Genomic DNA, 23461 nt, shown 5'->3' on the forward strand with positions numbered 1-23461 from the left:
ATTCAAGAAGGTGGTACAAATGAAACCATGGTTTAAACCATGGGTAAAAACCATGGAGCGCCAAGTGCCGCATGGAATATTTCGTTACGAAATCAGTCATTTCGTCGATGAAATGATTATTTTGTAACGAAATGACATCTTGTAACTAAATGAACATTTCGTCCACGAAATGATAATTTCGTTAACGAAACGGTCATTTTGTCGACGAAATGACCAGTTTCGTAACGAAATATTCCGTGCGACACTTGGCGCTCCATGGTTTTTGTCCATGGTTTAAAAACCATGGTTTCATTTGTACCACCTTCGTGAATTCGGGCCTAAGTGTGTCAAAATGTCACAGGTCAAGCAGGACAGTATCATAAATCCAAACTGCGCATGAATTTAGAAGATGATGTCATGAGGATGATACTAATAGTGTTCACAATGAATCTGCAAACGTTGATCTTTCATAAGTGTCTATGTACAATTTTAACCACTAAAATAAGAGTTATTGTATAGTTCACGTAAATAAAGAGAAATAAAAAAAAAATCATAATGCACACGACTTCCTGATCTTGTTTTAAAGATTTTATTATGGTGATTAATACATGTATCATTACTTCTTTTTTTTTGTAGTCTCTTACGCTAATCCCGAAATACAAACAAGAGTATGGCTGGAAGTTGAGAGAATAGAATATGGTTGTATACCTATCGAATGCATCTCTACACAAAAACAAAATGAATAGAACAGATTTGATTTCATGTTATATAATGTATGCCCCCGTGTAATGCATCTTTTATCCTCATGACGGAGTCCGGGAGGAGGGGGATCGTACGCTGTCGGTCCCGTGGTGGCTCGCACATTTGATTCTTCAGTGGTCACGTTAAAGTCCAAACACAACTCCAAACAATATATGAGTTACCCTCGACTTGTTTCTGACATATTATGCATTCCCCTTGCTTTCTGAAAGCGGTTTGTTAGGCTCCTATTGGTAACAAGAGCTATAAAAATCCCCAGATACAGACTAAAACTAAATTACCTTTCATTTTCGCAATGTCATGTACACGTAGTGTCGTAATGCAAGACGGAATATCTATTGGTGCAGAGTGTTTAAATATGGCACAGGACTACACCATCAAACATGTTACCCTGTCAACTAGAGCCCTCCGACCTCATTTCTATCAGATACAATACTCAGTAACTGGATCGTATACTTCGCATAAAATCCTCTGATGTCAAACCCTCAGCTTACAAAAGGGTACTCGTCGACCGATTGTAAAGTATGCCTCCTGTGTTTGGGGCCCAGCTTCCAAGAACCTCATCCACAAAGTGGAAATGGTCCAGAGAAGAGCTGCGAGATTCACTCTAAATCGCTACCATGTCACCAAAATGCTGCAACAGCGCAGAGAAAATGACAGGCTAACCATTATTTACAAAATGCACAATAATCTTGCTCATCTTTGGGCACATGGCAATACGGTGTAGTATCAAAGTTGTTACCCAGTCGACGAGAGCCACCCAACCACATTCCTATCAGATACCATACTTGAGAACTGAATCGCATCGTCAGTCGTTCTTTCCGAGAACAGGAAGGAGCTGGAATTCTCTGTCCTCGGAAATTGTTGCAGCGCCATCTGTGGGAGCCTTCCGTAATCGACTGACGGTTGATCACAGTGGCTAGTTTATGTTCTTTGTGTTTGTTATCTATGTGCTCGTAAATATCTGTAAATGAACTGTATTATAATGCAAATAACACTCGAATGAAAGTATATTACGGTACGTAAACACACACAGTCTGCAAGAATCTTCAGCTAATTGAAGGAGGCAGACTTAACCAGAAGAAGAAGGCAATAATAAGATGAAGAAGGTGAAGAAGAAGGAGGAGGAGAACAACGTTTTTGGTGGTAGATAGGGCTTGATGGTATTCAAAGACATATTGTTCTCTTGTTTTTGCATTACGAATCACCCTCACTCACACACACACGCAAATTGTGGCGCAAATAATTGTGACGTATTATGACGTAACAAAGACAAAATATAAAATGTACGCACAGGCCGAGATAAATGCGCAAATCCAGACCTATCCCGGGTGACGTGACGCACATGTGGCAGGAGCTAGCTGTGAGCTACCTTGGTAACCAATGCAACCAAACAACACCACGAACTTCACATACAGAAAGTTTTGGTGATACGTGAAGTCAGAAAGTCGCGAAGTTAAAAAAAAAATGAATAAAGAATCCATTGCAGCTGCAGCAGCTTACATCACCGGATAATGGTGAGTTGATGTCACGCAACGTTGTACAAAATTGATGTGATCTGTCGATTCACCCGTTAAAACAGCAAGATATTTGGTTTTTACTTGCACTTTTATTTTGCCCTCCTCTTTTAATTTGTGTGTGTTCACACTGTATTCTGCACTACACGTGTTCCCGTGACCGCGCACCTCACTGCACTCAGTACGACTATACTCTACTAAGAGGGATGTACTTTAATGGAAGAAGAAGAAGAAGAAGATTGTAGGCAGCTAGTGTACGTATAGGATGCGTTGTCCTGGATCACATGTGACCCGTACAAAACGGCTCCTCGCTCTCAAAATTAAGATACATGTAATCACCATTATTTTGTTCAAATGAGATAGACAGTGACCATACAAAATTCTAACAATAACAGCAACTAAAACGTCACCAGCCTGCTAAGACCGCGGATACCGGTACCAGGGGCGGATCCAGAAATTCCGTAAAGGGGGGGGGGGGGGGGGCGCACGCACCCTCCCCCCCCCATTTTTGCTTTTTCTGTATTTTTTTTTTTTTTTGGGGGGGGGGGGTTTAACAAAAAATAAAAAATAAAGAGGGGGCGCGCGCCCGGTGCGCCCCCTCTGGATCCGCCACAGGGTATACTCATAGGCAACTTTCATCACTTGAGGAGCTCGATCCATGCATGCTTTGATCGTGCATTTCACATTGTGCGTTCTTACTGGATTGTGGTGGTTTAATGTCACCGTATCTCACTGTTGTTTGTCTGATCAGCAGGACCGCCGCAAGTCATACGAAGTATCAACCTCAGATGGAGCTACAGCAAGGTTGCCGGTTGTGGAAGAAGAACAATTCTTGAATTTCAGCAGGGAATGTTGTAACAGTCAACACTCGATTGCACGATTTGACCTTGGGGGTGGGGTAGATCTGGATTGCCTACGTTTCATCTCTTCGCCCATATCACCTAGGCTGACACACCAAACCCTCAAGACTTCTGAAATACACGAATTCCCTCCTGAAAAACTTCCTAAATATCCAAAGCAAGAAATGCCATCTGACAGAGGAGAACGTCAGGGAAGCGTCGAAGCAGCAATGCAGTCCCTGTCTTTATCGGATATCAATGTACAGGACCCCAATGTCATCAAAGAAAATCGCACAATGGAGCAGGCAGGCACAAATCATAAAGAGTGTCGCACCAGCCTGTCGAATATCGGTAGCAGTATAGTGAAATCGATACACTCATTTTGCAGCGAAAACAACAACTCAAACCTCATCGCATACACACCGATGGCGTGTCCAAAGGGCGGATGCATCGAGCGTGGAGACAACTCCTGGAATTACAGCACCCTGGTATCAGCGGCAGACGATGAGGGCCAAATCGGAGAGCCACTAGTGTCCCTTGGTCGCAGTTATGCCGAGAGTGGCAGCAGAAAACGATCAGGAAAGCACGTCTCCTTCAAAGTTTCCCCATCTGTTAAGTTGTTTGGTCCAGACGATTTCATCCAGCGTGGACCAGGAAGACTCAGAAGCCTAGATTGGTTGCCATTTTTAAAGCACCTCACATGGGCGAGCAAGTCATCGACCAGCGAGACAAGAATGACTCAAAGCTTGCCCCCATTTTGAAGAAAAAACACAAGCGTTTAGTGTGATAATCGAGGGCTAGTAAGATTAAAGGGAAATAAGCCAGCTCATATCAATCTAACAACTTTTCCAACGCAAAAATTTTGAAATAACTTCACTGCATGACGTTCAGAAACCTTTTTTTTAATCGCAAAATAGCAAAATCGCATTATGAAACAGCCCGACATTGGCACCTTAACTCCACAACCTGCCATTGAGAGAGAATGCGCTAGAAGAAGAAAAAGAAAATGCCACAAATTAAAGATCACAGCAAATATCTAATTCACAGAGTATACTATGCCCTTTTATTTTACAAGACATTGCTACTTTCCTATTGTTGATTCTGAACAACTATAATTATGTTGTAAACTAGAAAATATCTACCCCCTCAAAAAAAGAAAATGAAAGAACGCTCATCACTAAGATTCTGTAAACTGTACCATTTATTATATAGAGCTTCTATGAAGCGTAATCGTTTATTTCACAAAGACACACATCGACACGTAGGCCCATAGATACACACACACCATTATACGCACACACAACATACGTACACACTCACGTGACACTGTGTGCTACGAGCAATGTTTGTTTATCTTACAAATCTCATGCCTTTCGTCACGGTACACACGTTCAAGATAGCTGATAACATTGGTGCAAAATATTCTTTATTTAAAACTAAAGGTGGCAAGTTTATTGAATTACAAGATCACATTGTACAAGATCCTCGGTATTTTACAAGTTACATATTATGAACAAAGTAATTACCAGTCTCTTAAATGATATGTAGAATTATCAAGTTATGCGTCTTTCACCTTGCCGCGCGGTGAAGACCGCTATCATCGCCGTGAGCGTGGCTGATTATATCTACTATTGTAACTGATTGCTTGTTATACCTGATTGATGAAATTATTTATAGAACAGCTATGTTTGATACAAAAGTGAGCAAAAGCAAAGATGGTATTTCAACAAAGAAATAAACAATAAAAAAAAACAACTGTCACTGCAACTTCTACCACTAGCAAATAATCAGAAAACACGAGAGAGGAAGGGAGAGAGAGAGAGAGAGAGAGGGGGGGGGGGGGGGGAGAAGGAGAGAAAAATTGCTTGACGCAATCATGCATGCATGAGCTAAATTATGATGCAGACATTTGTTTTGATGTTTCTGACACCACTGGTTTCTTATTCCAGTGTTTTTGTATTTCTGAGTGATGTTCCTGTTATGTTGAGAGAAATTATTGAATTGTCTCTAATGCTTTTACGCCCATTTCTACAACAAAATATACACAAAGAAAACATTCTACAACAAAGAAATAGAACATACGAGTTGTATATACTTTCTTTGTGGTATTATTTCACTATCCAACAGAGAGAGTATAATAATAGGAAAGAAAAAAAGTGTTTAAGTAATTAACTACATGGAGACTCACGTTAATGCAACATTGCCTATTCGTACAAAGTTATCTAAGGCTCTTTACCGCATGTATGTACACTAAAAATGTTAGAATCGCACCATGCACGGGTTTTTCCATGTTAGTAAGAATTGAGCATGTTATTGTCTTATCAAAAACGTTACAATTTGTTACAGCAGGCCCAGTTAGTTTGTGGTTTGTTCGTTCATATTGTCTGTGCATTTTAATATTCTCATTTACAATACTTTTCGAACAGAAAACCCACTCATGCATTATGGATTGTCCTCAAAAAACCCCAAAAGATATTAATTTTCTATGCCTCAATTTCGGCACTGTCATTTTCTTTCTTTTCGTTTGCGGATTTTTTTGAGAAACATGTTTGATTGGTGAATTGCATTGATTGCAGTTCACGTTATGCATCTCCAGTTTTCTGAGTACCGGAAAATGAGTTTAAAGCAAGCTCTAGGATGATCCAGTGTTATCACAAAATCGACCGATTCTGTCAAGAGTATGTTGATAAACACGAACTACAGAATTGAAATCAATATGTCAGTCACACTCACAGAAGTCGTTACTATGTAGAAAGTCATCTTTTTTTTCCTTTGATAAACAGAAAGTGATAACTCTTTCTATTTTCTGTGAATGACCGTCTACCAATTTCGTTTGATTGCAGTAATAGGATTATTTGAAATTCTCGGTCTACCTCAAAATACGCCTGTTTACAGCTAAATGAGATATGTCTCTTGTTTTAACAGTAGGTGTTATGCTTCTGGCTTTTTTACGTGTACTACTCGGACATAGCACACACACTGACGTCTCTTCAGACTGTGGAACTCCGGAGTACTTGTACTTCGTCAGCTTAGTGTTTGAGGATAAATCGCTTCTTGCGGTCTCCAAGAATCAATCTGCAAGAGATGGAACATAGATATAGATGCAATATAATTTTGTTCTCACATCGAATGGTGATATGATCACTTTTAAACTAAACTAGTATAGATTTGTCGTCACAAGCGTTGGCTATAATAACATAATAGATACTATCAAAGCTGAAAATTAGGTGACCTGATCGATATTCCATTTTATACGTCTTGTGGATGTACCAAATCAACTGTATGAAACAGAAGACTCTTTGAAAGATTAAAGCATCATGACGAGAGTCTAATGAATTTGTTTCTGGAAGTATTGAAGAATATTATTAGGGCTTCTTTGTTTTGGGGTGAATAGGAAAAAACCCACATGTGTATAATGACGTATGTCTTGTACCAAAGCAAGGTGTATGTTTTCATATTTGTTAACAATAATCAGAGTAAATGAAGAGTCTTTTTTTTTCATCCAGTTAAGAAACTGAATGAATCAAAACTGCCCAAACTTTATGTCATTAATTTTGACTAGACTAAATTCACATGTGATTACGCTAACATATCTTACAGACACATTGACCACGTAGTTTATTGAACATCTTGGTCGTGAAATGTAAGCAATTTGCGTCACTTTGACGTTTGTATGTAATTTGGTTGTGACAAACCTGTAGAAGAGACCCGCCAGCAGACCACCCAGCATAGGCCCGGCCCAGTAGATGTAGTGCTCGGCCCAGTATCCAGAGACTACGGCAGGCCCGAAGCTACGGGCAGGGTTGAAAGAGGCTCCAGTAGAATGATAGCTGTTAAAAAAAAAAAAGAATAAAAGCGTAATAAAACGAATTGAATGCTTGTCCATTTACTCTCTTCTTCGGATAAATAATTCTCCTGACATGATTGCACGTCTTCATTGACACAGAAATTCTAAAACAGAGAGAAAAAAATCTCAACTTCAGAATATCACAAGATTCTGAAGTAAAGATACAGATAACATATATTATAGGGGATATTGACAAAAGCGAATTAAACACAAACACAAACTTATGTGAAGCACAGGTAAAAGTTATTAACTAGACTGTGGAAAACCATTAAAGATATGAATTAATAAACAAGAGACGCATATAGAGTAACAAAAATTCCGAAAGGGATTGTGACATGAAAACGAGGGGCTTAGTAAAGGAGAAAATATACTGGAAGGGAAATTATAATATTGGCAGAAGCAAATTAAACAATAACTTATGAGAAACAAATGGAAAAGTTACTAGCTAGACTGTTGAAAACTATCAAAAATATGAAATAATAAACAAGCGACGCATAGAGTAACGAAAATTCCGAAATAGTGACATGAAATATAAGAAGCTTGCTCAAAGACAGAATATATTGGAAGTGAAACATCAATATTGGCAGAAGCAAATTAAGCAACAATTTATGAGAAACAAGAGAAAAGTTATTAACTAAACTAATGGAAAACATAAAAAAAGGAATCAATAAAAAAAGAGACATAAAGAGTAGTATAATTTCCGAAAGAGTACGTGACATGAGGGAAGAAAAAGGGACGGTGAGAAAAGGCAATGCTCACGCAGCGATAACGCTGACGAGAACGGCGAAGCCATAGGCGAGAGGGCCGGTAGGCTGACGACTCTTGCTGTCCAGGTTTGCCATGAGGTAGACGAGGAAGATCATGGTGCTGAGAACGCTCTCGATGACCACGGCCGTGCCCTGTGTCATCTCCAGTTGGCGGTTAGAGTCGTACTTGTCGAAGGGGACGACGCCACGGTATTGGTTACACCCTCCTTTGATGTCGTGGTATGAGTCTCCCAGGATTACCGCCTGTACAGATTTTGATATGGACGCCGTTACCATTGACGGTATATTTTTCTACATTTGTGCCCAGTGGCAGTATATAAAGTATAGCGTCATCTAGGTAGGATATGGTGACACGACATTTTCTCTTGTGACAATTGTTCCGGTCTTATTTTTCTCCAAGGACTTAGGCGTAGTGCTAAGGTTGTGATAGGGTTTTAGGTCTAATTTGATGTGAGCATTAGGATTTATATGCTTGGGGCTATGATTGGTGGGTAGAAATTATGTTCGGCATAGCGTGCAGATGGGAGCATGGTCGAAGGAGCAAAAAAACAAAACAACAACAACAACAAAAGAAAAAACGTAACTTATCAGATGTGTCCATCTTCCAAGTTTGTATTTATTAAGAACCATATATTTGTCAATGTGGGAAACAAACTGACGCAAACTTGCATTCGAAATTTGAAAGTAATCTTCATATGGTCACAATACAGGGTTGTATAATACGCAGATGTTCATTCATTCTTCTATTCGAACCACATACAATCCTATGCAATCAAGCGAACTTGACACGATAAAACGATACAAAAATGAATTGATTATTCACAAAGTTTGAAATTTACATTTGCTTGTAAAAGACAGGATTCTTCATCAGACAGTGTTGGTGACATGTACTTTCATGCAAAAATACTGGCTTGTGAGCCTAATGACTTGCTATTATGTATCATATTGTGTTTATTGTTTGTCAAACGCTCCGAAAAGATGAAGAAAGATGACACACCCTGACGAACGAAGCTCCAACCAGAGCACCGACTAACTGGCAGATGAAGTACATGATGGCAGCCACGATGTTGATTCCTCCTGCCAGTGCCATGGAAAAGGTCAGAGCCGGATTGAACAATCCTCCACTGTTAACAAAGAAACAACATACCACGAAGATTAATACTCATATGAAATATCAAGTTTGATATTTACACGTTTGGAAAGACGTTTCCTTTACCCCCCCCCCCCCCCCCCCCCTTGAACAACAACAACTTTGTAATATCTCTCCAGCCATTCCTTATAAAGTGAACATGCTTCGTCAAACCTAAAGCACTTGGATGAATAGTAAAGTTTAAATAACATGGATTGCCTAACTCTCCTATCAAATCTTGAAGTTATACGTAATTCAGCATACAATGAAAATCTAACGCCGCGGCGTTAGATTTTCATTGTATTATAGCCGGTGCGAATTAACAGTACCGTATGCAAGATAATGCCTAATAATATTGATGATAATGATAATAATGATGATAATGATGATGATGATAATAATAATAATAATAATAATAATAATAATAATGATAATCCAGCATGTGTGCTGTGACGAATAACCCTTGAGTCTACAAGCGATGTATTTATAAACATGCTTCTACCAGTCTACAGGTGCAAATATGAGTTTTTGTCACGCATTAAACTAAACTTTACGTTAAACCTCTAATGTCCAAGAGCAAAAACTTGAATAACATCTGTATGCGTCGATCTACCTTTGCATGCTTGGATGCATGTGATGGCGTGTGTGTGTTTGTGTGTGTGTGTGGGGGGGGGGGGGGGGTGGTGTTTGCCCCAAAACAGTTGGACCTTCGACGGTTACGGTACTAAAGATCGTTTTAGTTAATGAATGTTGGAGCATGGAACCCATTCGCTGTATGCTGAGGAAGATCTACTCATAGCATGAGGATTCGTGAAGCTTCGTCATTGCTACTGCAATTTTTATATATTTCACTTCTACCACAGTAATTGATATGTCCGTTATTTATTTTCTTACACCATAAATCATTTTTACGATGAAATGATCAATTCCATCGTTGTAACCAACTTACGAATAATGGTCTATACAATGTACATTTCTTTATATCCAATTAATTTTTTGATAATTCTACGCATTTTTTTTTGCTATGAATGGCGTACTTTCATCAGAAAAAAACAAACGATTAATATTGATATTGTCACCATTATCATTACCTAAAATGTTTCTACTGTTTGTACTATCAGTAATCACACATCCTTACAGTATGAGGGGCCAGTAGTCTTTGAAAGTTAAAAACAATATCTGTTTTTAACCTCGGGACTCGACGTAACATGTGAACTGGATTGAAAAAATGATAAAAGTATAACGAATAAATATTTCATCTTTAAAGTCAATGCTATGATAGCTCTCATCCTATATAACAGAATCAGATTTACAAATCGACGTCAAAATGGACTTTGATTACTGTTTATTTACTTCAATTTGAGTAAAAACATTTGCTCTAATATCTCTATCAGACATCATACCAACAACGCAGTATCTGCGTAAAAAAAAGTAACACATGTATCAGAGATTCATGATAGTACGTTTATGGGTCCTTTCTAATCTTCAGCATTGTATAGTCAAGTCGACAGTGCAATTCAGTATCTTGAGATTGTGATATAATGATTTCCCGTTGTTGTAAGTTTAACGTCCAATATGCATTGGTGAATAGCCAACGAAATTGGTCGCGTCTGACAATCCAATTTGGGCACTCCCGTGACATATCCTACAAGAAGCTCTGTCAAAGCTTCACATTCAAAGTTGTATAACAGGGAGAATGTAAAACCTCAGCGGTCGTATGTAGGTATATAAAGAAGGGCGGATGCAGGAATTTAGAATTAAAGGGGGCGCACGCGCCCCCTCCATTCTTTCTTTTTATTTCATATGTTTAAAAAAAATAATAAAGGGGGAGGAGGTGCCCGGTACGCCCTCACCTGGATCTGCCACTGTATAAAGGGAGATCAACATAAGAGAAAAATTTTACTGACACTAGACTAAAATAAGAAATTAAAATTTACTCTCCGGAACATCCCGCTCTCTCCCACTCATCTTATAAGGAAAACTCTTCCCCTTCCACCGCAGGAGGAAACAGTAGAAACAAACCGGAAGTTCTGACCCACTTTCTTTGATTTGATTTGATTTGATTTATTAGTTCCTGTATTATCATTGTATATGCACATACATGTACGTGTATACATACATTGGTGGTGGTATACATCAACAGACATAATTTGTTAATTAAGTATTGATGGGTTACAATGGATGCCGGGGGAGGCCGGCCGAGATAAAGAGTTCAATCTAAAACCTCCACACGTCTTCACAACGTATGGATTTACTTTTAGGAATCTATAAATCATTTACTTTTCTTTTAACAATATTCTGCCTGCGCAAAATATCCTTGACGTCAATTCGTACTCCGACAGCGATGTTAAAAACAAAGACGATATCTTTTCGACACAATTCCAGTAGAGATTATGTTTGCAAACTTACCTTACTGAGCAAATAAATATCAAAGTTGATTTCGTTGATTTACTTCGATGATTTACTTTGATAATGCAAAAGATTATAAAGACCCGTCGAAGTGGAGAATCAAAAATATATTACACACTCTGAGGCACTGTAGTAAGTCTATCTTAACATCTTATTTAGGAATTTTAATGTACAGTGTATGTCAACATCGGGCGCCATTTTGAAAAGAAAAACAAATGCTATTTCAATACTAGGCAAAACCTTGTCTTCTCGGCCCCAAGGGAAAATTAGAAAAAGCTTTATATTTGGGCAAACCCTTAATAATCCTTTTACCCTATTCTGTTTTTACCTGACACTCAAGAAAGCGGAACACAAGAAGGCGATGCCAAACCCTTCTGCGAAGGCAATATTTGTCACATCCATGGTTGTCACAGCTAGGCAGGCGATGAACGTGTAGACCATTGTCCCAGCGAATTCAGCGAAACTCGACTGGACATATTTCTCGAAAATCGACGTCGCTTTCGACAGCTCCGCGATCTCCTCTTCAACCGTTATCTTGTCGTCTCGTCTCCTCGCCATTTCTGCAAAATTTCACTCACAACTTATTTGTCTCCAATAACAATATGTCCAAGAGATTTATTCCGAAGTGGTGTGAACTTGCATACGCACAGCGTAGGAAAAATGGCGGTAAAACCAGCCCAACAACAAAAACGCGTTGGGCGCAAAATGATATTACACACGATCAAGAATGGACAACTCCCTGAGTTTTTGATAGGTGCACGAAGGCGAATGGAATGAGATGTGAGTAAATAACGGTTTTGGAATATGTTATGATCGCAAGAACGCCATTGGTCCGACTGGGAGCATTGTTTGTCGAGTCGTAGACACTGTTTGGTAAAAAGTTAATGGTTAACTACGCAAAACCTCTGAGAGTATTTAGTACATGAGCAATGAGTTCGCACGTATAAATACAAGGAATAGTTATAGTCCTGTCTTTTTTTTCTTCATCTAATCTATAGGTATTTCATGAACTGATTTGATTGAAATTTTGACCTTTATCATCAATGATCAAGTAGTAACACCCAACATAGTTTCCTAACCACTTCCAATACACAGTAAAGTGCTGGAGCTGCTATACATCAGTCAAATTTGCACTCGCTTTATCAATCGAGAAAAAGAAAAGTATACAGTATATCATGCCGCAAATCACAATGTCTTAATACATCATCCTGTTTAGTTCTAAAGTTCTTATCATTGTATTGTAATCATATATCATATTTATAACTATAGCAATCATTGTCTCCCCCCCCCCCCCCCCATTATCGTTATCATTATCATCCTCCTTAATTGTCCTTATGAAAATCCTTATCATTATTAACACCATTATCAGTAGTAGTCGTACAAGCCTTGAACAATTCCGTTAAAACGGAAATAGCGGCGGCCTGGTTATCAGCACGCGATGATGATGATTGTGCCATTAAAATCAATGTTTGTCTCGACGTGGTCTGGTCAAGACCTAGTATCAGCCAGCAGGGTGGAAAGGTCCAGTTCTAAAGAGGCCTACAGATTCACTTCACACCATCGGAAAATAATGAAGTCACCTTGAAGACATTTTCTGATGTATGAAAATATGAGTTACATGGTCCCATATGTTATCATAGTCTATGATATTTGTGTACTGATGAAGCTATGAAATTAAGAGTGGAAAATGAATTCTAAATGCTTGAAAAGAAAATTAAAATCTGTGAATGACTGGATTCCCCATTCTCAATTTTCCCATATAGGCAATAGTACTACTATGAACCATTTACTAAACGAGAGTTGTTTATAGATCTTAACAGATCTCATAAAGTGACAGCATTATTCTCATATGTATAGGACTAAGTCTCCTGTTGACTGTTCATAAATCTTTTTTTTTCCCATTTAGACGTGTCATGTAATCAAGAATAAATCTTTCCCAACGACTACTTTCATGGGAAAGAATTGTGACTTATAGATTGTCGGTGTCTGTTTGAATCCAATAAATTCACCACCCAATGGGAGAGCTGTGATGTTATGGCATTTTTAAATATATTTTCCTCTTCTATTTTGTGTGTAAAGTTAGGACAAATGTACAACTTTTGGTGAAGACATGTAAAACTTTTTAAATTCCACAAGTAGCTCTTATTCCATGTCCGATTCTGCTGAGATTTATTCCATTCTGTTCGTCTCTAGGAACTGTCTTTATCAAGTCACCTTGACCGTGGTGTGAAATCGTACTGCACTATATCTACAATTTTGACAAACGTTTGCTATTTAGAAATTACACCTGTTAATCGTCAGCAATATCGTGCTTCTTTGTGCAACTGGGCTACAGTTTCTTAAGAATTGTTTCTCTCGAGATCCAGAAATCTTTGTTGTATGTTCCTGACTCTGTCCATATTTATGTGCACCCCCCCCAAAAAAAAAAAAAAAAAAATGGTGATAAAATGAACTGAATAACAAATGAACTAAATCGAGAGTCTAACAGGTACCACCCCTGTAACTGTATGTCTTCCTCCCAGCATGCTCCCAGCAACTCCGACCACAGTAACGTCAAACACACAATCAGAACCTCGAACATTCACACTCAATATCTCTATTACTCTTATTTTCTGGCCAGATCAATGCAACAACATCACAAAACATGATACAATTGTACATTGTACAAAGATGGCTAACACGCTTGTCTCATATACTTTTGTGTGAGCGAATAATTTATTCTCTAAAAACTCACATCCTATATTACATCAATCTGGGAAATAGAAAGCGTGTTACAGACTACATTGTACGTTTACTTATTAACAAACACTCATTGATACATGAATATATACAAGTCTCCATCAGCAATTGCGATTTGCACTTCACCGTTGTGGAATGAGTTAAAGCTCTCTCTGTTACAATGAATTCATCCATCATGATTCACACACATTGTGTAGTTCATCAAGTGACTCATCATAATGTCAGGTTAAACTTTAATAAGCGACGTACTAGCACGTACCGGGTGCAAGCCACATCTCTACCGAGGTGTATTGCCCACTGGTTAATTATTAACTACAAGGTTCATCGGTGGAATTCAAAGGTTCGAGGGTTATGTACATTACCACCAGTGTTGCCTCCCTCGTATATTTGCGTATGAAATAATATGAGAGCGCGGAATGTCTTGTCGATGAGGTCATCTGATGTTCAATGTGTTTTGAAGTTTTACATTTTTTTTTTTAAATTAAATGGTCGTTAATGTTAATGTTAATGCAGTATTTGTTTGGGTTTTTTTCAAATGTTTTCATTTCAACTCATATCATATATCATTTCATTTCATTTTACAATGTATTTCATTTCATTTCAATTACTTCACGGGTCGATATCCTTCATTTCTCACGCATTCCTGTTTGCTACGCAATGCACCAGTTGGTTAGGAGCAAATGATAAATCATAGAAACGTATCATATTTCATAGTTGCAGATCAAAACTTACAAAATTACAGGTTAGAAAATTGTATATCTATGACTACTATCAATTAAATACATGTATATATTACATATATAATCATACAGGTAATAAGCCAGGGTTTAGCGCTTTATATAACGTGTTTAGTATAACATTTTCCCCATCTTGTTCGTTCTGTTCAAATGGCATCGATGGTCTTTGGTTGTATAGGGCTAAGTGCTTGAAAGCTCTGGGCTGCGTAGCTACGTAAGTCATGTCATCATGGTACGGTAGCTAGAGAAAGACGAAATGAGGCAGACCCCCTGCTTCCTTCACCTACCTACACACTCACTGTGTAGTTTACGCAACGTGGCATGAAATTACTATTCGATTTTATTAAAATACACACAAAATTATTCCGACAAATAAAAGTGTCCATAAAGACCTTGCAGGATTGAACGTTGACATGTTTAAAACTGCGAAATAATTCTACAGGTGCCACTTTATGGGCATGTATAAAGTGAGAGACAAGAAACTTACCTCGACCAGTCAAATAATGTAATTATCATTCATTTCCTCGATACTGCGATTTGCATTGATCAAAGAATGCCACTTCAATTGCACACACGTGTTAAAATCTGCATGATTGTCTCCCAATCAGAGCAAGGTCACTATTTGTGCTTTGATAAATTGGACATACTGTATCCTGCTACCACATCTCATTACTCTTCCAATCTTGGAATCATATGTCATGTGTGTAGTCATCTTGAAATCATGTGTCTAGCTCAGTGAATACATTGACATACGTCTAAAGGCTAGCCCAGTCCCTTGTTATTGAAACTTGTTGCCATTTTCCCAGCTACTTTGTTCAGCTTGGTTTCTAAGAATGTTTTATCGTAGGTGTCAGCTGTTTCCAAACGCATTTCCATATGTCATTACATAAAAGTGTGTTACCTCTTGTACTTTACTGTGAAACTATGAATCAAGACGTGGACACTGAAACTCAGGAGCGATAGACACTCGTCAGCTAATAGTCTATGATCCATTCTAAGTTAGTCTAGGCAATTTCAACTCTGACATATTTTTACAACAATTTTCTAAAGCAGTCATATCAATATGACGTATCAATATACAAATTTCATTTCCATAATTTACATATGAATTTCATACCTGAATATAAAGAGAGGATAAAAAGGAGGACATCGAGAAGAGAGAAATGTCCATAGGCACTATAAGGCAGTGTGGATGGAGTGGACATTTACTTGTTTTCAGTGGAGTGTAATAAAATCTCCCTGAGATGTTTCATGGGAGATTGATAAAATGAGTAAGAAAAAAATAACACCAAGCACCCGCATGAAAAGATTAGGCAACAAAGGTGGAATGTCGAATTTGAAACATCCCTTCAGCCATCTGAAATATGTTTGAACATCGCAAGGTACTAGAGAGTATTGGTCCGCCTTTGTCAGTCTGGATCACTGTCTTACTTATTACCGTTTAAAGGGATGGTATAGTATTGGTTGAGGTGAGAATTTAGCTTTTAACTTTTTTTCGAGATAATAAGAAAACCACTTTATGAAATGTTAAAATGCATATAATTCTAAGAGGAATTCATTCAAAGTTTATTTTATGAAAATCTATTTTAAAATGGCCGAGATATCACAAAACAAAGTAAAACAAAGCGATCTACCACCTTTTATCTTTGCTTCGTTTTGGATATCTCAGCCATTTCAAAACCAATTTTCATCAAGTAAACTATGAATTCCTCTTAGAACTATATGCACTTTCATATTGCATAAGAGGTTTATCACTATCTTACAAAAAAAAAAAAAAAAAAAAAAAAAAACATTATCAAGAAAACGTTCGGAACTTCAAACCCTATCTCAACCGAAACTATACCATCCCTTTAAGAGCTATCAAAAGTGTAAAAGGCTAAGGCGTTAGCACCCTTCATCGTCTATATATACTGTCTACACCTCCTGATTCTCTTGAGAGAATCATAGGATCTATGATCCTATATATGGAATGATTTGCCAACCACGATAGTGTCACTTGACTAGTTATGTTCACATAAATTAGGTGCATTCAGAAAGATACATTTGATCACGATCCTATAAATTTAATCCATGACTCCAGCAAACTCTGTTGGACTGCCATCAATCGTTTGTAACTTAGTGAAAGTGTTTCACGTCGCCATCATATGTCACAACATTTGCTAGATGCGTAACCTTATGTAATAATTTACAGAATAATATTTCCAAATTCATGTTATTCATAAAGTTAAGGTATGTTGTATATTCAGCTCTTTATTTCAGTAAGATTCATACCATTTCAGAAATGAAAGCTTTATAAGGAAAAGGACAGCAACGCTTAGTGTCTGATTATACTACCTTATGAAGGTGTTTATATGTGTGCTCATGTGTGTTCGAGAATGTGTGCAGACGAGACACTAAGGACTGTCCATCGAAATGGACTGTGAAATAACAAACATAAGTAACAGATACCACAGTCTGAAAGCACACACATGACATGATAACCATTTGAAATAAATACTTTATAAATCCATACAATGTGTCTACAAGTAACTTGTACTTGTTTACGCCGGCGTAAGTCGATTCTAATGGCTCTTTCAACCTCGATTCCATAAAACATTAATACCAGTTGTTCGACAGGACACTATTACGAGTACATATGTACCTCTCATAATTGAGTCACTCCGGTACTACACTGTGTATAATTGTAGATAATAAAATAGGATAACATTTTCTCTTTCCCTGACACAAAAATTGTGTCGTACAAAGGGGTGTAAGGCGTAACTGATGACTTCAAATGTTTTCGTTACAATGACCGTCCCTGACTAGGCTGTCGTTCTCCATCTTGTTGTCGCTCGCTTTGTTCACGTCATTTTGCAGCTTCAGCTCGTAGTTCTCACCGGCCACCGAACTCACGGCTAGGTATTTCTTTGGTCTGATGAACAAGAAAACGGATAGTTTCAACATGTTTGTTAATCAATGTTCAAATTTCAAGATGATCTAGATGTAGCTATAGAGTTCAAGTCCGGATCATCGAAATACATGTATTGATGGTTTGTCTCGTCATGCCAAGTGAATTGTTTTACATCACACATCTATGGTAACAACCTTTTCGATTTACCCTCTTCTTTTTCAGCAAGTGCATAAAATCGTACGTCCGGTAAGTACCGGATGAATTTTTATGGAACCGAAAACCTATAGTCAGTTTACTGAACGACTTTGAGCAATGAGGGACAAGGGTATTTCCTGGGTAGGGTCGGCAGGAATCAAATACCTACAATATTTCTGCATTTTGTCTGAATCACAGTCTTGGGTTAAGGCAATGTAGAATATCTACTAACCCACTCAACACTCAAACCTGTGCATCATGACTTTGGTATACAAACGTACTATCGTATGCACAAACAACTTTGCCATGGTGACGATAAGAAGAAGAAAGTCTATAAAAGGTAATTCTGGGTAAAGCCGTCATAAACATTAATCAGAGAATAGTGTTTTGCTTCAGATATATGCAATATACCCTGTCTTGGACTGTGCCACCTGCAGCCTTATTGCTACATGTAGGCCTACATCCATTCCTTCCTCACCTGATGAATGTCGCCAAGAGCGACGGGTCCACCTCTTCCTCGCACTTGTCGGGATTTATCCGACGTATAATGGCACGGGACACCTCACTGACTATTATACCAAATATGAAAGTAGTCATTGTCGAGATAAGGCTGTACCACATGAAGGAAATCTGCAGAAGAGCCAATGAGAAGCCAGTATGGAGAGGGAGAGTCAAACTGGAAATCATCCACTCATGGTATTCCAATTGTCCCCTCAAACGAATTGTCTCTCTAGTGAATAAATCACTTTATAAAATGGCCAAATATTGCACGTGCTAGGTTCCCTTGCTTACCCTGATACTACCTAGCTAGTCGTATCGATGAAAGTATTTCTGGGAATATCTATTATCACTAACTTATAAAAAAACAAACACACCAGAAAACGAATAACATTTGTACATTCATCTAACTTTTACGATAGGACATAAGAGTGTGAGAAGGAAGGATCGTTTGAGTCGAAATGTAAAAATAAATTGTCGAAACTATTTACATCATTCACTTTCTTTCGATTGGAATTGGTCAGTATTGGGTGAGTGATCAGTTGTTAAGAAGTCGATATGGGACCTGTCATTTACCTGCGACTGAAATCTGCTAGGCCTACTTGCACATTGCTAATTTGATAGTGCGGCAAATAATGAATTATTTATGTGAAGACATTTTCATTGATAGACTTTGATCTGGCGGGCAAGCAACTTTGATGATAGCCTTTTGCAAAGGCAGCGCGCTGTAATTTGAGGACATGCACACACAGCGGGCGACCGGCGAGCTGCGAAGCGTACGCTCGCAGCCGCAGCTCGCCGGTCGCGCGCTGTGTGTGCATGTCCTCAAATTATAGCGAGCTGCCTTTGCAAAAGGCTACTTTGATGATAATGTCGGCGGCACACGTACCCGGAAGAACCAGCTTTTTTGGTCCTCTTCGACGTCTTTGTTGACCATGGACCCGATGGACAAGGTTATACCCATTACAGCTCCAAACAATAGACCGAAGAGGGCGCCCCTGCAGTCAAAAAAGTAAAGCATTACAGACGTGAACCCTTCTCTCACTGGTTTTTTTTTCCTCTTCCCTCATTTTTTTTTTTCAAAACCATATTTTGAAGAAACAGAACGCTAGCTCCTGCAGCACTATCATCATGCAGCGAAATCTCTCTAACGTCTCGTGTGCTTACTGAGATTTTCACTGTACTGATAATTAAGCAGAGTAAAAGATATAACCTTTCACCAATTTATACGCGTGGACATCAAAAATTGTCTCCGTACGCGATTTCTAAAAAATAATTCCTGCAAGCAATCGTGTAAGAGCCTGCCAAAAGGTGCAACGTCATTGATGCCCTACTGTCAAGTTGACAGCCGTGCCTAAGAAAACCAATTTAAGTGTTCAAAATGATCATATCTGATTTTTTCATAAAATGTGACAATATGTGGTTTTATTATTTCAAACAAAATATTTCAAGCATATTCATATATACAATTAATATAAAAATAAATAGTAAACATGTATTTATTGATAACTAGGGAGCGTACGCATGACGAGCAGAACACCGCTGGAAAGAGTTGTGTATCGATGACGTATGACTCTCCACCAAGACTTGCTCATTAGCATATTCACCATGCAGAGTCACACTTTTTCAACCAAAATGTACGAGCTTATTTGGTGATTTCAAGTTTGTTTTTGGTGAAAGTAGTTCATTACGCTTTGCACTAATTTTCGAAGGGCCGGCGAGGCCGGCTCACTATACATGCATTGCGCTAGCTAGGTCACCCAGGGGTAATCACGTACCATTGCTCTCTTTGTACAATATGTGACCTCTTTGCTGGCGGGTTTAGCAGTCACGTCGGATTTGGCTAGGACTAACATACTTTGCAGCCAAAATTAAATAAATTTATATTCCGATATCATGGCCTCATTAGTCTCCTATTTTGGCTGGAAACTGAAGAAAAAAAAATATTATCCTCTGCACCGCATTTTTGTTTCTGTATTTGTTTTTTTTTTTAATTCTAAAATCAAACAAGCTTTCCTAGATTGTGCAAATATTAGCAAGTCACTGACTAGCACAGTGAAGAAATTTATACAGTAATCAGATTGTTCATGCACTTCAATTTGAGATACCCAGCAGTCAACTCATAATAACCTCCATGCATTTAGCAACACAAGTGTGTAAAATGTTAGGGGTGAAGCTTAGTACCGCTCACAGCGGTCATTCTTACGAGACGTTGGCACGTTTATACAGCATGCCAAGAGAGAAGAGACCCACGAGTGGTCCACCCAAGGCACCAATGATCGTGTTTCCCATGCGGACTAGTGAGCCCATCTTAGTAGACACAAAGGCAAGGCCGAGTGTGATGACGCCGAACCCCACAGCTGTATTAGGAAGACAAAAGACAGACATACACGAATAACCAAGAACGTTTAAGAGGACTACACCGTCTACAACCAAAAGAGAATTGTATACAGTATCCAGGGGGGTGTTAAAGAAGAAGAAACAAGAACCTCTCTTTGTACCCATGCTCAGTATCGCAGAGAAATTATGCGCTCTATGACATGCGTTGGTAAATTGCTATGACAAAAGACAGCATTTCAGTTTAAGTATGTATCACTCCTCTGGCAGCTGGTCGCTGTTCTTGTCAATATTTTCGGGAGCAATTATTTAGTGTACTGAGAACAGGACACGCGAACAAAAATCAGTCGAAAATGTACTTCTTTAAGTGTAAAATGCTACTAAACACGCGGAACGCGCATTAACCAATTACATAATCAGAAAAAAATATATACAACTGTACATTTAAGTGCGGAGATTAGCGAACAATTTTTTTTTTTCAGTTCTGAGGTATTAGTAACAAGAAGATTTGAAGAAAAACTGGAAGTATTTGTTCCATATCACATTATCACCAAGTTCCATACAAGATTTAAACATTTTTCTCTGATATACAACAGCTTAAAATTGTTAAAATCAAGGACCTCGTCTTTGGTCTCCATATCCATACTCAATGGAAGAGCGGTTTGGAGCATGGAACATCAAAGCCAGAGAAATGATAAGCATTAAATTCCACAAATCACAAAAGAGATTCCACTTCTCTTAACACCTCCCTGGTATATCATAGCCAGAACTAGATCGGAGACGTTAGTGAGTTCAGTTTTCAAGGAGCATTCATGTTAAGTGTCTATTATTCAATTTTTCCGTTCTGTGATATCTTCTGTCCTCCCTCTCGTTCTCCTTTTTTTCCATATCTTTTGATTTTCTTTCATTCCTTCTTCTCTTCTTCATCTTATCCATCGTCCTTTTCGATTCTAATCTATAACAGTGTATTATTTGGGGCAATCCAGAGATCGCAAACGTCACAAAACGTGACGTTGCCAGAAGGAAGGTACTTCTTTCGTCGCACTACGTCGATGGGTTCACTTACTGAGGTACTTTGACAGTGTGGTGTCGCTGGAGTCTTGTTGTCGGTCGACTATTTCACCCGAGTCTGGGGCTGCCTGACCGTCCTTATGCCTCCACTTTCTCCATGGTTTCACGATGTCAACCAGCGTCACGGCCGCCAACGAGTTCAGTCCAGAAGTCACTGTGCTGTTGGTGGATTTCAACAGAGAGGAGGATACACGTATACGAAATTCGGTATATGGATGGACACGGACTAAAAAGCAAATAGCTGAATTATTCATAAACTTCTTATAAATGCACAAGGGATAGGTAAAAAGATAGACACAAGAGGAAAAGAGAGCATTGAAAGAAATAGTTCGTTTACATCGTATTTTGCCCTTTGTCATCCATGCCAAGTCCGTGCTTCTCTCAATGTTGTTGCTGCTGATTCGTACTTCTCTATTGGCGTGCCTCTACAAGCATTACTACTCCCCCTCCATAAGAAATACTGTTTTATTCCATCACCACTACTTTGTATGCTAAATCTATTATCACTGCTACTAGTACCACTTTGGCCTTTCGGTATCCGGTTCATGTGCGTTCATTGATACTACCAGTACCTGATCGTTCCGGCGTAGAGGGCAGCAATAAAAAGTCCTTGGATGCCTGGAATTCGACCAAACTCCTGGTTCACGAAGGTTATCAAGATCTGTTGGACAAAAAAGTGTATAGCAAGACTGAATGAAACATCATAACATACACACCTTCAGACACTACATACAGAAAATAAAAACCAATACGGAATACGATTGTATGGAAAAGCTAATATTTAGACTTGTAAGTTTTACGATGTACTGTATTTGGAACCCCAATTTTGTATCTTTTGGAAGCGTTGATTAGGCTTCGGACCAATTTAAAAATGTAAGGAAAAAAAAACAACAACCAACCAACCAAACAAACAAACCAAAATCTGATGTACCGACGATAATGACAGTAGTAAAGCCGCTATGAATACGATATCCGTATCTCTGAGATTCTGAGAAAATTTGTTGCTATGTTGTGTCAGTTTCTTCATAATGGAGGCGGTCCTCGAGATAATTCTATGATGTCACTTCTAAGCCCCTATTTTGGTCAGGGTCCGGAACAAAACGTAAGACTATTATCTACAATATTATTTTGTGTACTGAAAATGAACTGAGAGCTGCTTAGATAATTGACATAACGATAGATCCAGAGTAATGCAAATATATATATATATGTATATATATATATATAACCAAAGCAAAACATATACGAATCTGCTGAGTATAAATCATGAATTATCATGGTGATTTATGTAGCAGTCAAAAGGAATGTAGCGTAATTTACCTGGTCACGTTTTGTATCCTCTGGCACACTCCTTCCCGATCCCGGGTCTATGGAAAGAAATTTTCCAAAAATATGAAAAAGAAAGAAAGATATATCTTCTTGTAACAGCAAAATGCATGAACTATAGAAGAGATGGGATGAGAAAGAACTAAAAATAAAGTTGCACATGTAATTTGCACAGAAAAAAACTAAATACCCGGTCGCATCCAAAAAACGAGAGAAAACAAACAAACAAACAAACAAACAAACAAACAAACGCGATAATCATAACGTAAGACAAGATGAGCAGGATCGCAAGAGGCAAGTGTACCTGAGGTAAACACAAACTACAGAAGCATGAGCAAAGACACATGAATTCAAAGTTGCATTGAAAGGAAACATCTTGATAAAATAATAACGTTTAAAAACAAAACACAAAGTAGAACTCA

General features: G+C 38.4%; 2 protein-coding genes across 2 annotated transcripts in view; both read right to left on the bottom strand.

Moving 5' to 3' along the window:
* Window positions 1–4314: 4314 nt before the first annotated feature.
* On the bottom strand, window positions 4315–12004 carry LOC139742800 (aquaporin-8-like). The gene is made up of 5 exons (XM_071653315.1): window positions 11575–12004; window positions 8706–8832; window positions 7701–7951; window positions 6790–6924; window positions 4315–6169 (listed from the first exon to the last, which is right to left on the bottom strand). Exons 1-5 carry the CDS (start codon window positions 11802–11804, stop codon window positions 6124–6126), a joined length of 789 nt encoding a protein of 262 aa, XP_071509416.1. The 5' UTR covers window positions 11805–12004; the 3' UTR covers window positions 4315–6123.
* Window positions 12005–16504: 4500 nt separating this feature from the next.
* LOC139742801 (sodium-dependent multivitamin transporter-like) overlaps window positions 16505–23461 on the bottom strand; it is a 29724-nt gene continuing 22767 nt past the window's right edge. Inside the window, exons 9-15 of the mRNA XM_071653316.1 lie at window positions 23034–23080; window positions 22286–22374; window positions 21709–21872; window positions 20512–20665; window positions 19195–19303; window positions 18286–18437; window positions 16505–17633 (exon numbers count right to left, since the gene is read on the bottom strand). Of these exons, the coding sequence (XP_071509417.1) occupies window positions 17492–17633; window positions 18286–18437; window positions 19195–19303; window positions 20512–20665; window positions 21709–21872; window positions 22286–22374; window positions 23034–23080 (857 nt within the window). The 3' untranslated portion in view covers window positions 16505–17491. The remainder of the gene's footprint in view (window positions 17634–18285; window positions 18438–19194; window positions 19304–20511; window positions 20666–21708; window positions 21873–22285; window positions 22375–23033; window positions 23081–23461) is intronic.

Source organism: Diadema antillarum, unplaced genomic scaffold, assembly GCF_040938485.1.
Source record: "Diadema antillarum isolate AM-2024a unplaced genomic scaffold, OU_Dant_1.0 seq00001021_RagTag, whole genome shotgun sequence".
NCBI lineage: Eukaryota > Metazoa > Echinodermata > Echinoidea > Diadematoida > Diadematidae > Diadema > Diadema antillarum.